At 56.3% G+C, this 11,954-nt stretch overlaps 6 protein-coding genes across 6 annotated transcripts; 3 read left to right on the top strand and 3 right to left on the bottom strand.

Moving 5' to 3' along the window:
• The first annotated feature begins 1,053 nt into the window (after positions 1 to 1,053).
• Positions 1,054 to 3,202, top strand: SDRG_05216 (hypothetical protein). Its single transcript, XM_008610920.1, has 4 exons — positions 1,054 to 1,497; positions 1,545 to 2,026; positions 2,090 to 2,665; positions 2,717 to 3,202. Exons 1-4 carry the CDS (start codon positions 1,122 to 1,124, stop codon positions 3,041 to 3,043), a joined length of 1,761 nt encoding a protein of 586 aa, XP_008609142.1. The 5' UTR covers positions 1,054 to 1,121; the 3' UTR covers positions 3,044 to 3,202.
• Positions 3,203 to 3,470: 268 nt separating this feature from the next.
• SDRG_05215 (hypothetical protein) lies at positions 3,471 to 4,837 on the bottom strand. The gene is made up of 8 exons (XM_008610919.1): positions 4,753 to 4,837; positions 4,595 to 4,704; positions 4,463 to 4,547; positions 4,293 to 4,417; positions 4,119 to 4,245; positions 4,013 to 4,072; positions 3,821 to 3,968; positions 3,471 to 3,768 (listed from the first exon to the last, which is right to left on the bottom strand). The coding sequence occupies exons 1-8, from the start codon at positions 4,782 to 4,784 to the stop codon at positions 3,652 to 3,654; spliced, it is 804 nt and encodes a 267-aa protein (XP_008609141.1). The 5' UTR covers positions 4,785 to 4,837; the 3' UTR covers positions 3,471 to 3,651.
• Positions 4,838 to 4,963: 126 nt separating this feature from the next.
• On the top strand, positions 4,964 to 5,572 carry SDRG_05214 (hypothetical protein). Its single transcript, XM_008610918.1, has 5 exons — positions 4,964 to 5,049; positions 5,096 to 5,181; positions 5,239 to 5,289; positions 5,341 to 5,403; positions 5,446 to 5,572. The coding sequence occupies exons 1-5, from the start codon at positions 4,986 to 4,988 to the stop codon at positions 5,503 to 5,505; spliced, it is 324 nt and encodes a 107-aa protein (XP_008609140.1). The 5' UTR covers positions 4,964 to 4,985; the 3' UTR covers positions 5,506 to 5,572.
• A 185-nt stretch (positions 5,573 to 5,757) lies between these two features.
• On the bottom strand, positions 5,758 to 6,751 carry SDRG_05213 (hypothetical protein). The gene has a single exon (XM_008610917.1). It carries the CDS (start codon positions 6,727 to 6,729, stop codon positions 5,857 to 5,859), a length of 873 nt encoding a protein of 290 aa, XP_008609139.1. The 5' UTR covers positions 6,730 to 6,751; the 3' UTR covers positions 5,758 to 5,856.
• Positions 6,752 to 7,641: 890 nt separating this feature from the next.
• On the bottom strand, positions 7,642 to 8,687 carry SDRG_05212 (hypothetical protein). Its single transcript, XM_008610916.1, has one exon. The coding sequence runs from the start codon at positions 8,672 to 8,674 to the stop codon at positions 7,691 to 7,693; it is 984 nt and encodes a 327-aa protein (XP_008609138.1). The 5' UTR covers positions 8,675 to 8,687; the 3' UTR covers positions 7,642 to 7,690.
• A 457-nt stretch (positions 8,688 to 9,144) lies between these two features.
• On the top strand, positions 9,145 to 11,109 carry SDRG_05211 (hypothetical protein). The gene is made up of 6 exons (XM_008610915.1): positions 9,145 to 9,370; positions 9,420 to 9,703; positions 9,757 to 10,216; positions 10,345 to 10,711; positions 10,767 to 10,870; positions 10,922 to 11,109. The coding sequence occupies exons 1-6, from the start codon at positions 9,197 to 9,199 to the stop codon at positions 11,030 to 11,032; spliced, it is 1,500 nt and encodes a 499-aa protein (XP_008609137.1). The 5' UTR covers positions 9,145 to 9,196; the 3' UTR covers positions 11,033 to 11,109.
• Positions 11,110 to 11,954: the final 845 nt, after the last annotated feature.

Raw genomic sequence — 11,954 nt, 5'->3', positions numbered from 1 at the left:
CACATACGATCATCAAAGTCATTTGTGATGTCAACTTTGAAAACAAAGTAAAACTGAACGTACTGTAGAAAATGATCCTGTATAAGTACGGTCTTGCACTATCTACCGTACATTTAAACGTTGCTACGTGAACAATCGCATGATTCCTTGCGTAGATTTCATTGCACCTCATGAAGAGGCAAATGAGATGGCGCGATTTCTGCATGGCGCATAGAAATCCGCTTAAAACCAGGTGTTTCCGCATAATTTTACATGGGATCGTACGAGCTAGCGTATATTTACGGTTAACTTCATCTTGGCAGCGTAATTTTATAATAGAACACCATATGAGGCCTTACTGTCACACTATACAACGCAACCTGTATAGTGTGCGTACTTTATGTGAAAATGCAATGCAAATCCAGGATACTCATGGTCCGAAACGAAGGTTGGAAAGCAGGTCTTTCAACAAGATTGTCGAGTTGAGCTGCTCCGACTATGGACGACTTGGTCGCGAACAAACGTCGTACGCTAACAGCCCGTCGGCTTTTGCTGAAACTGGCTGACGTTAGCTCGCTTGTTGCTGCCGAGACGGCATTTCCGACTCCGTTTTGCAGGTGAAAATGCTAGTACTCTCGTGATCCAGTTCTTATTGCAGCTCTCGGGTCAACACAGTAGTTCTATGTCCATTCGAATTGTGTCTTGATATACTTCGACATGTATACGGGTAGTGGACGTTGTCCGCACGCGTGCAGCCATATCAAATTGCTCTCGCAGCATCCCAGCAGTCAACTGGTCGACCACTGCTCCTGAGGATCTGCCACGCCAGCCTGTGATTGGCTTTGAAACGGGTACACCTTGCGTTTCATTGGCTGATCCAGCTTCAAGTCACGGTTGCGGTCGGCGGCGTCCGAGCCTCGCTGCCGCGCCGCCGCAGCCACAGCCGCCGACGACGGCCAGGACACGGTAGCGCACCTTGCAAAGGTCGTCGAATTGGCCGCTACAAATCACTGGCGGCGTTCCTGCGTTCCTGTGACGTGAGCTGGAAGGAAGCGAGCTGGCCAATCAATGCGGCGCCGGCCTGTAAGTCACGCCCATCAGTTGGCATCGAAACAGTCGCCGAATCTCCTCGTAGCCGCAACATGACCACTTCGCGCACGGGCCGGCGCAGCGCGAGCAACGGCGCGCTGCACGCGTCCTTCTTGGAGCACGAGCACTTGCCGCCGATGCCCGAGGCGGCGCCGCTCGAGATCCGCATCGACGAGTCGCCTACCGTTGACGAAGCGTGGTCGTCGCCGGCGCACTCCAAGCTCACAATCGAAGACGCGCAGCAGCTCGAGTGGGACCACGGGGCCGAGGTCGCAAGCGCGGTGGGCACCAAGGTGTCCGGTCGCCAGAGCTCCGAGTTTGGCGACGCCGAGGCCGACCTGAAGGAGGACCTCCACATCCTCCTCGACCCGTACTACGACGTGACGACCGGCCGCATGAAGCGCATGTTTAAGTTCTTCTCGCCCAAAGGTAGATGCTTCTCGACACGATTCCTGGCATCTCATGCGAGCTATTAGGTCAAGAGACGGTGACGTACGACCAGTTCCACAAAGGCCTTCTCGCCCTTGGCATCTCGTGCCCGGAGCATGTCGACTTGACCAAGCTCATCAAGAAGGTCGACACGGACCATGACGGAGCGATTTCGCTCGGCGAGTTTATTCACGTCGTGCAGATGATCAAGCTTGCGCACCTCTTCAAGCCCGACGTGTGCGCCAAGGACGAGACACCGTCGGCGACCTTCCATGTGACCGACTACTCGCCCGAGACCATCTACACCGTGTCGCACGTCCAGAACCTCAAGAGCTTCTTCTTCTCGTCCAAGCCGAACTGGGCCAAGGTGCGCTGGGTGCACCTCGCGGGCGTGAGCGATCTCAACGACATTCACTTGCGCCGCCTCGCGATCAAGTACCAGTTCCACCCGCTCGCGCTCGAGGACGCGCTCAAGAAGAGCGACAAGATCCGCTGCAAGTACGAGCACTACCAAGACCACACGTTCCTCGTACGTGCCTCTCTCTTCTCCATGGTCCTAGCGTCTTCTTCCTAAACGAATCGATCGATGTAGGTCGTCCCGGTGCTTCGAGCGTTCGACGAGAGCACGGCCGACTTCCTCGTCGACTGCGTCAAGAAGCACCAAGCAACGCTGTTTGAGAAGGACCTGGCGTTCGTCGATGGCTGGCGCACGTCGTCGCCGCCCAATGTCGACGACCTCACCGCCACGCTCGCCAAGCTCGAGCGCCTCCTCCGCAAGCCGCAGCAGCTCTGCGTCTTTGTCAACGCCAAGAACGACGTGGTCTCGATCCAAGAGGACAACGATGCCGATAAGATCGGCGGCTTCCACCTCTGGGAGTCGATTTACGAACGCAACATGGCCAAGAGCTACTCCAAGCTGCGCAACCACGGCCCGCAGTTTCTGACTGTCGCGATTCTCAACGCGGTCGTCGACGAAATTTTGCCGCTCGTCGAGGTCTTTGACGTGGTGGTGAGCGCCCTCGAGCAGCTCCAGGTCGCGCAAGGCCGGGACTTTGATTCGAAGCGCATTTTCCTCGCCAAGAAGCAACTCGTCGTCATCGAGAAGATCGTGCGCCCGATGCTCGACCTCGTCGAGGGCCAGCTCCTCGACCAAGACGAGTTCCGCGACGTACACTATTTATGAAGCAATGTCGCGTATCGAACGAGATGTATGGACTAGGGCGAGGTCAAAAATTACATTCGGGACGTCAAGGACCACCTCAAGCACATGGCGACTGAGATCAAGGAGTTTCAAGGTGCGCTCAACGTCGTCTTCAACGAGGACCAGCAAGCGCGCGCAAAGGCGCAGGCCGACATTCAGTTTACCATGTCGATCGTCGCGGCGGTCTTCCTGCCCGCGACGTTCCTCACGGGTCTCTACGGCATGAACTTTGACAACATGCCCGAACTGCACACGGAGAACGGGTACTTTGTCTGGTGGGGCGTCCTCGGCGCGATCTCGCTCGGGATCATCTCCTACTTCAAGTTGTACAAGCAGTGGATCTAATAGAAGAAGAAGAAAAGAAAACTGTGCTAAGCACCGCTAGTACCCAAGTCGTGGTGTGTTAAGTGTGTTGCGCGAACGATTGGCGATTCGCGCTCATGCTGTGTTGAGTTGATACATTGATACATGAACGGCTTTGTTAATACAGACTTTGCACACGAAGCGACCAGCAACCTTCTTCTTCAGTCGCTCGGGCATGGCGGCGCGCGGCGCATGGACAGGTGGATATGACGTTCATTCATTAATTGTTTAATCGGTTGCAGTTGCATGTCAACTGCGCCGGTCACAGCAACGCTAGGTTTAGGGTCCATCGGCGGACGCCCTCGCCAACCGACCGGTTGAGACAAAGGTTTGAGCAACTGACAAGACCGTGGCAACGATGCATGGCAGGATTGCTACGCACCAAGCAAGCCATTATGCAGGCGCTCTGTGTACCAGTCTCATTGCACGGCTGCCAATGGCACACCACGTTGGTTCATCACTGTATTAGCCTCCGTCGCCACCCAGAGCCCAGAGCGTTGCAGGGAGAAGAGAGCCATCGTGGAGGCGGATGGAGGAAAGCGTCCAGAGGATGTGGAAGCACCGAGGGTATAAGTAGTAGGCGTCTAGGACTAAGCAAAGGGGTCGGGGACGATCTCGGCGAGCTTGGCAAGGGCCGTGGCTTGCAGCGCGCAGAGCGCCTTGTGCTCTTCAATCGACTGCTGCAGCTCGGTCGCAATGTCCACCACCTGCGCGTCATCTCTCGTCAAGTGTACCAAATCGAGATCGAAACGATAATACCATGGCGTGGTTGATGTTGCACTTGTCGAGCATGTCGTGGCCGTCGTACGCTGCGTCCACGAGTGTGAGGAAGAGCACGGCGTGCGCAATCATAAATGGCGGGTGGAGCATGATGAGGTGAGTCCGGTACGTATACAGCGTGAGGTCCCTACATCGAATAGTCCTTTCGTTTGTAGACGGATGAAAGTCTACCATGCCATCTTGAAGCTGTGCTCGTCCATGGGAAATTCGACCTCAAACTCATCGTAGAGCCTACGACTATGGTCGCATCCGTTTGGTAGAGATGACGCAGGCGTACTTGATGAGCGTCGGGAAAGGGTGGTGCATGATCATGTCGTACTGCATTGCCTCGATGACGAAGAATTCGCACTCGATAATGTCCTTTTCGGTAAACTCAAAGAAGGTTTCGCGGTCTTCCGTGTACGCTAGAGAGAGGTAGGCGATGACAACTCGTCGGTGGTCGATGACGTACGGGTCGTCAGCTCGTGGAGGGTCGTAGTGATGTCTGAGAGCCGGGCTTGGCACTCTTCGACCTTGGACGAGATGAAGAGCGCCGTCCCACACACAAGGCGCGGATCAAAGTCGCAAAAGCTCTGCCTGCACGCATACATGAGGCCATACAGGCGTCGTTGCAGGTCGTACGTGAGGTAGAACCGGCGGTAGATCAAGATGGCTGTGCAGATGATGATCTGGTTGATGTGCAGGCGCGCGCCGAGCTCTTCCATGACTACATCGAGTATTGCATGAGCGCCATGCGCATGACGGTTGGCGTACGCGAGATCATGGCCAAGTGGATGCTCTCGACCTCGCTAATCTCGAGCGACGTGTCCTTCGGGTTGATGCGCTTGAGGTCTTCAAGCCGCAGCGCCTTCATCCAGTGCAGGCTAGAAGTAGCCCATGAGCCTCATGCAGCGCTAGCATCCGTGGCCTACTAGTGCGATGACTGCCAGAAGTTGAGCGCCATGCGTCTCCGTCGTCCTCGGTGCTGGACCCGCGGCTTACCAACAACAAACCGCTGACCTCCCACTATCCGGACAAGAACGTCCGAGCACGTCTCTCCTAAACGACATACAAACACACTGCTATTTTGAATCCGTAAACCGGATGTCCTTGCCGACATAGAACCGCCAAGAGACGATCTTTTGCCAGACAGCCGACAAGCAAGATGGCCGAGGAAGCAGCGATGGCCGGCCTCGCCCTGCACGCGCGCCCCGAGGGACCTGAGAAGGGTACACGCTGCTTCCATAGCACTCCTACAACAGCACGCTGGCGTAGTCACGATCCAGTTCACAGCCGTTGGCGGTGCACCCATCATGAAGCGCAGCAAGTTCACGGTCAACGGCGCCGATCCGCTGGGCGTCGTACGACTCATGATGTACCAAGCGAAGGCCAACGAATCATGCGTCTATGGCGAGTAGGTCTACTCGTTCCTCCGCAAGCAGCTGCGTCTCAAGGACGAAGATGCGCTTGTACGCATGCGATGCCAACCCAGGGCTCCTCATGCATCTCGTGTCATGTAGTTTGTCTATTGCAACGCGTCGTTTGCGCCGACGCCAGATCAAAAGCTCAGCGAATTGCACGAGGTCGTCCTTGTTCTATGTCGAGGTCACTGACGTCATATCTAGTGCTTTCATGTCAATGGGACCCTCGTCCTCAACTACAGCCGCACGCAAGCCTGGGGCTAATGCTCGCAATGTCTAAATGTACATCCGCCACTGTGTATTCCCTAATAAAGTCATAATTTGTAAACGAGGCTCTCAACTCTCGCTTCATGGTGCAGATACGCCAATCACAGTCTCCTTCGACGCATACAGGCAACGCGAGCGAGAAGGAAGACATTGTGTTTCGTGCGTCCGAAGCTACCTACAGTACAGTAGTGTATGCTCGTCGCCTTTGTATTTGCTTTGCTCGCATCCCAGGTCCCAGGTTTGCCATTTCATAAGTTGCAGCCTGATCTTGTGAACAAAACGACTTGGTTGAAAGTTCTACATCACCCATGTCAATACCTATGCATTAATGCATCGACGTCAACGCGTCTACGAGCTATCCCGCATGAGCGCCTCGACCTGCGCCCGGGCGGCGCGGTGCTTGAGCTGCAGCTGCTGCAGTTCCGACTCGATCGGAACATTGGGCTCCAACGGCGGCGTCCGACGCGGCGACGCGCGGTGCTCGTTCTTGACGGGCTTGGGGCTCGGGGCTTTCTTCATGACCAGCTTGGGCTTGGGCACCTTGTCCTTTGCAAACGCGAGGGCCTTGTCCCGTGTTGACAGCGTCTTCTCTGGTGCAGCTGTCTCAACAACATCGCGCTTTTTGAGCGTCGTCTGGTTGATCGCGCGAAGGTTCTTGGAAAACTCTTTTATGCGCTCCTTGTTGGCGCGCTTCTCGACCAAGTCGTCAGCGTTCAAGTCGGGCTTGAGCTTCCCGAGCTCGTAGTAACCCGCATGTTTTTCTTGCTTGTACTCGGAGAGCGTGCAAGGCTCGTACTGAACTGGCCGCGCCTTCTTGGAAAACGCGAGCTGGTCATGCTCGGTCACCGCGCGCTGCTCGTTGAGCTCTGTTGGGCTCGGCTTCTCGGCCTTGGCGAGCTTGGTCGCTCGCTTGGGCGGCGACGCCTGTGGCTTGGGCGACCGCTTCGAAGGCGCGACGTCCACCGGTTCGTATGTGTCATCATCTTCATTGCCTTCAATGTTGTTGGGCTTGGAGACGTCGGGTTTGGTTCCAAGGTACGGCTCGTGGAGGCTCGCGTTGTTGGAGACGCCGACTGATGGCCGCGGTGCGAGGGCCGACGGCGCCTGCGGCTTCTTGCGGAGCGGACCGCTGCGCACCTCTTCGCTGCCGTCGGACCGCTTGAGCGTCCCGTGCATCGTCACGGTCGAGATCTTATCGCCAAAGCGCTCGAGGAAGCTCATGACACGCAAACGGCAATCTGGCATCCCGGCGGCATGACCATCTAAAAATAGATTCGGGGTTATCCGGATGATGTCTCTGGTGCACCATGACAAGGGTCAATACACTAATGACCCTTGACCATGACTTGCTGCTTCCAACATCCACGGCAGTCGCAGGCCTTTTTGATCCATAGACAGTGCTGAATACAGTGCAGCCTTGTGGCAGAATCCCGCTGGCCTGTCACCACAAATCCGGATACCAACAAGAGCCGAAAGATCGCCGACGATCTGGACGGTGAGCGCATTAACCAAGCGATTGAGACTCTGGACTTGGATGATGTGGAGACTGCCCTCACGTCATTGACAACGACTGGCGCGTACGGTTAAGCGTTCCGGATGCCCGCAGCTCGCCCTTCGTGAGACTCAAAGTCGCGTTGACTTTTTGGCCGATTTGCTCAACGTTGAAAGTCACCGAAGCGAACGTCTCGTTTCAGCAGCCAATCAGATCGCACCATTTCAAAAATGAAAGTGAAAGAGGAGCAAAAAAAGGAGCTTCGAAAGTTCTCTATTACAATATATTGATGTTGTGCAATATGACGTGGCATCAGCACATACGAGTGCACATTCCATCAACACGCTGCAACAAACAGCTCCCATTTTGAAGGGGTTACATTGCTACCACAACTTTCACTGTGAGGTCGACTTACGCTACCCACTTGAGTTGGTACGAGAGGTTGATACGCTGACGCCCAAGGGACTGAGGCCAAGCGACTGGTATTCTGGAGGCGTTGGCTGCTTCAAGTTTTCACACATACGTTCACAATACTATTAAAGCCCTTATGCCATCACCGTACAGAGCGATCATATGCGTCGGAGAATCATAAGCTGGCCCAATCATCCCTCACGCATTGTGGCATCAAAGATGACGCACGACACCCACTCGTTCACAAGGCCTTCTTATTGTCCAATGTTTAGCCAAAAATTAGTCTTGGTACGTTGGCGATTTGCGCATGGCGATGGCCGTCATGGCCTCGGTCAAGTCGGCGCTATGAAGCATCGCGGCGTTCCACAGCCGAACTTGGTCGAGCGCGTCTTGGGTCGAGTGGTCGCGCTGGTACTGAATCGCAGTTTTGACACCTCGGACTGTGAGTGGACTCTTGCTTGCGATCGTCGCTGCAAGCACCGTCGCGTGTTCAAAGAGTAGAGTCGAATCTGCGTAGCTCTTGAGAACGAGGCCCATGGACTCGGCCTCGACACCACAGAAAGCTCGGCCCGTGTACGCAAGCTCCTTGGCCCGCTGCTCGCCGACAAGTTTGGGCAGTCGCTGGAGCGTACCGACGTCGGCCACGATCGCAAGGTCGACCTCCTTGACGCTAAACTCGGCGCTCGCATCGCAGAGGCGAATGTCGCAGGCCGTAACAAAGTCGACGGCTCCGCCGATGCAGCTACCATGGACGGCGGCAATGACAGGCACGCGGCAGCGCTCGGGCGCCGAGATGATGCGCTGGAAGCGATCAACGATGCGGAGAAGCGCCTCGCGCTTCCGGCCGTCGCAGTCAAACGACGTCATGAGCTCTTGCATGGCAGCAAAGACGCCGAGGTCCATGCCCGATGAGAAGCCCCGGCCCTCGCCGCGGACGACAACCGCACGCACCTCGGGCGTGTGCTCGATGGCCGCAAACAGCATCTCGAGCTCGTGCCACATTTGCATGTCGAACGCGTTGAGCTTTGTGGGGCGGTGCAGCCGGACGTACAGAACTCCGTTTTGGACACCGGCGTTGCCACTGGTGCTTGGGCCATCATGAAGCGATGATGTGATCGCTAGCGTCTCAAACGTGAGCTCGTGGAGCTTGGGCGATGATGTCACCGGCTGAAGCCACTCGCGCAGGAGCGCGAGGCGGTGCATCGGTGTCGACGGCGGCATCGCCAAGCTGTGAAGCGCGACCCAACGATCAGAGTTGGTCATATCCGGATGTCCGGATAGATTGGAAGTGCAATCTGGGCCGCTTCAATGGCGACGATCTCTCTTGGCACGAGACCATTCTTGTACTCACCATTGTAGTCATAAGAGGATCTAGTCGGTCGTCAATAGGTCCCAACCACAGTGTTGCCCTCTCGCTACAGGTTGAAACCTACGGGATTTAATTCACGTGTTCGCAGCCAGTATAGGGTTGTTGAATGGCGCACAACATACTGATACTGGTAGCTCAAGTCGCCAAGTAAATAGGTGGTATCGCCTTGGTTGGACGCCGAAAGCTGGCCCTACGCTCCTGCTCCTCCTCTAAAGATGTACATAATGTCATCATCATCTGCGCTCGTACACAAGTTGGCGACTTTCTCAAGGCGGTTTGGTGAGGCAGCCGGAAACCGTATCCGGATACGACCAGCTAAATCCGAATGTAGGTTTTAACGTTGCTTTTGTATCGCCTCGGGAGCGGCTGGTTTCCTTCTTCGTTGCCATTTCCGTGAGATCGAAGCGAGGAGGAGCATGTACCAGTACCAGTCGGTGGACCAGCAGGAGCCGATGCTCGCCGGCGACAAGCGCGGTGGCCCGACCGGCCCCGTCCAGTCGATGCGGCGCGAGGCGGTGACGGCCAAGTGCAACGATGGCATCTTCGCGCTTCTCTTCATCGGCCATCTCGTCGCGATTGCCTACTTTGCGGTAGGCAGCATTCGCATCCTGGCCGAGGCTCATGGCTGCGGCGATGTAGTTTACCAAGGGCCTCGACTTTATCAACCAGTACGAGAAGGACCACCCGGCGCCCGAGGCGCAAAAGGGCCTTGGCGTCGTGCTCGGCGTCAGCGGCGGCCTCATTGGCGTCTCGGTCCTCTTCTCGGCGATCTGGATGAAGCTGCTCATGGCCTTTGCCGAGCACATGATCAAGTTTGCTCTCTGGACGAACGTCGGCTTGCTCTTTGGTTTTGCCGTCGCCACGCTGTTTGTGAATCCGATCATGCCCTTTGTCTTTCTCTTCCTTGCGGCCATCAACATTTGGTATACCCTCTTCGCACCATATGTCTATGCTCATGCGATCCTCGTATTTGTAGCTACATTTACGCGGTGCAGAACCGCATCGGGTTTGCGTCAGCCAACCTCAAGATTGCGTGCTCGGCGCTGAACGAGTACATTTCAATCTTTGGCGTCGCGATCTTCCTCCTCGTCATCCAAGTCATCTGGGTGGCGGTCTGGGGCCTCAGTACAGTCGGCGTCTACCAGATGTTCCGCACCGCGGACCCGCACTGCGCCGACGAGGAGGCCCGTGGCCGGGCCTGCGGCGGCTCGGGCTTTGGTGTCACCATGTTCTTCCTCCTCGTGAGCGTCTTTTGGGGCCAGCAGGTCGTCCAGAACGTGCTCACGACGACGACAGCGGGCACGGTCGCGTCCTGGTGGTACCACTCGTCGCCCACGAGCGGCGTCGGCGGCGCGCTCTACCGCTCGATGACGTCGTCGTTTGGGTCGATCTGCTTTGGCTCGCTCATCGTCGCCGTCCTCTCGGCCATGCGCACGGTACTGTTGCATCTTTTTCGCTGTTTTTTTTATGCGATTTTTCATGCATTTTTTGTGAATTTGGGTCCATTTTGCGCTTTTTTTTAACTATTTGACGCAGAATGCTCATGCCATCTCGTATGAAATAGATGGCGCGAGTGATCCGCAACCAAGCGCAGCAGGACGACAACGCAGCGCTGGCCTGCGTCGCGTGCCTCGCCGAGTGTGTTCTCAACTGCATTGAGAACATTATGGAGTACTTCAACCAGTGGGCGTACACGTACGTGGGCATCTACGGCTTTGACTTTCGCACGAGCGGGAAGGCGGTCATTGACCTCTTCAACAACCGCGGCTGGACCGCTGTCATCAATGACGACCTCGCGTCGACGGCGCTTACGATTGGTGCGTTTGGCGTCGGCATTCTCTCGTGCTGCCTCGGGCTTCTTGTCGCGCAGTTTGCGCCCATCCATTGGCAGAGCCAGCTCGGTGCCAACATGGACCAGACAACTGTCTTTGGTGCGTTGATCTCTATTGTCTGCTGGACCATGGACAATATGTGTTTGTTTCGTAGTCATTTTTGGCACGATTGGCTTCATTTCCGGCGTGAGCATGGCCATGATCCTCGCCAACCTCGTCATCACGGCGCTTCACACGATTTTCGTGTGCTTTGCCGAGGTACGGCATTTTGCGAGTCGAAGAATAGTGTTGATGTTTTGTGCGGTGTAGGACCCGATGTCGTTCCAGCGCGCGCACCCGGAGCACTACAGCGAGCTCGTCATGGCGTGGCGTCACTTCCAACCGGATGCGCTCGTGACGGCGTATGGCTCGTACGTCTAAGCGCCACGACGGCGGCTGCATGCATCCCGCCATTTTCGTGGGCAAAGAATACACGATTCATGCATCTTGATGGCATATGCTGTGTTGCGATGCGACGGAGAGGAAGAGACAAGGGTCCATGGACAGGGAGTCGGAATGATCCTGGGAGCCAACAATGAGTCTCGGAGTGCAGTATCAAAGGACTGCTGCTACCCGACAACCAGAGTGGAGGCACGTTGATCCGGCAGTGCCAAGAGGCGATGATAATCCATCGACACGCGTACCAGCCGTGATCGACGAGGGCTGGGGCCAAGGGTGAAGCCATCAAACTCGTTGTTGGTCAAAGAGCTTGACCTCATGCAGGGCACGTAGCGGATGCCTGGAAAGCGACCGTACGGAACGACCTTGCGGTTCGTGCTTCGCCAGCCATCATTGATGCCAATCTCGACCTTGGGCGTATGGAACTCGGTCCAGCAAAGTTGAGCCGGCTTCATGGCCCCAATGTCGATCGCGTGACCGTAGCTGGAGTCGGGTACGAGCAGCTGCCGCTAGTCTGTGGGTCGTGTCGACGTACGCGTCGCGGCGCGCCCGGAAGACTCGATGCTCCGTCCCCGTGACCTCCGGCATCGTGGCCTCTATCATCGCGTAGTCGATGCCATCCGCGATAATGGCGTGAAGTCGACTACTCATCTCGATGAGGTAAATCGAGTCGTCTCGAAGCTCGAAGTGGCGCATTCATTCCTTGTTCTTCCGACTCGACGCTCATCGAGAAGTTGCCGTCGATCCAACATGGCGAGCACGGCGACATCAACGACAAATGGAAGACGACCGACCACGGCGGTGCGCAGAGCATGCAGCTCAACGACCAAACGACGGACGACGAGCCGACGGGCAACTTGTTTGAGCGCGCGCTCAACAAGCAGGGCGGGCATGGTCGGGGTGC

The sequence above is a fragment of the Saprolegnia diclina genome, assembly GCF_000281045.1.
Source record: "Saprolegnia diclina VS20 unplaced genomic scaffold supercont1.13, whole genome shotgun sequence".
Taxonomy (NCBI): Eukaryota; Oomycota; class Saprolegniomycetes; order Saprolegniales; family Saprolegniaceae; genus Saprolegnia; species Saprolegnia diclina.
This window is presented reverse-complemented; position numbering and strand designations above follow the sequence as displayed.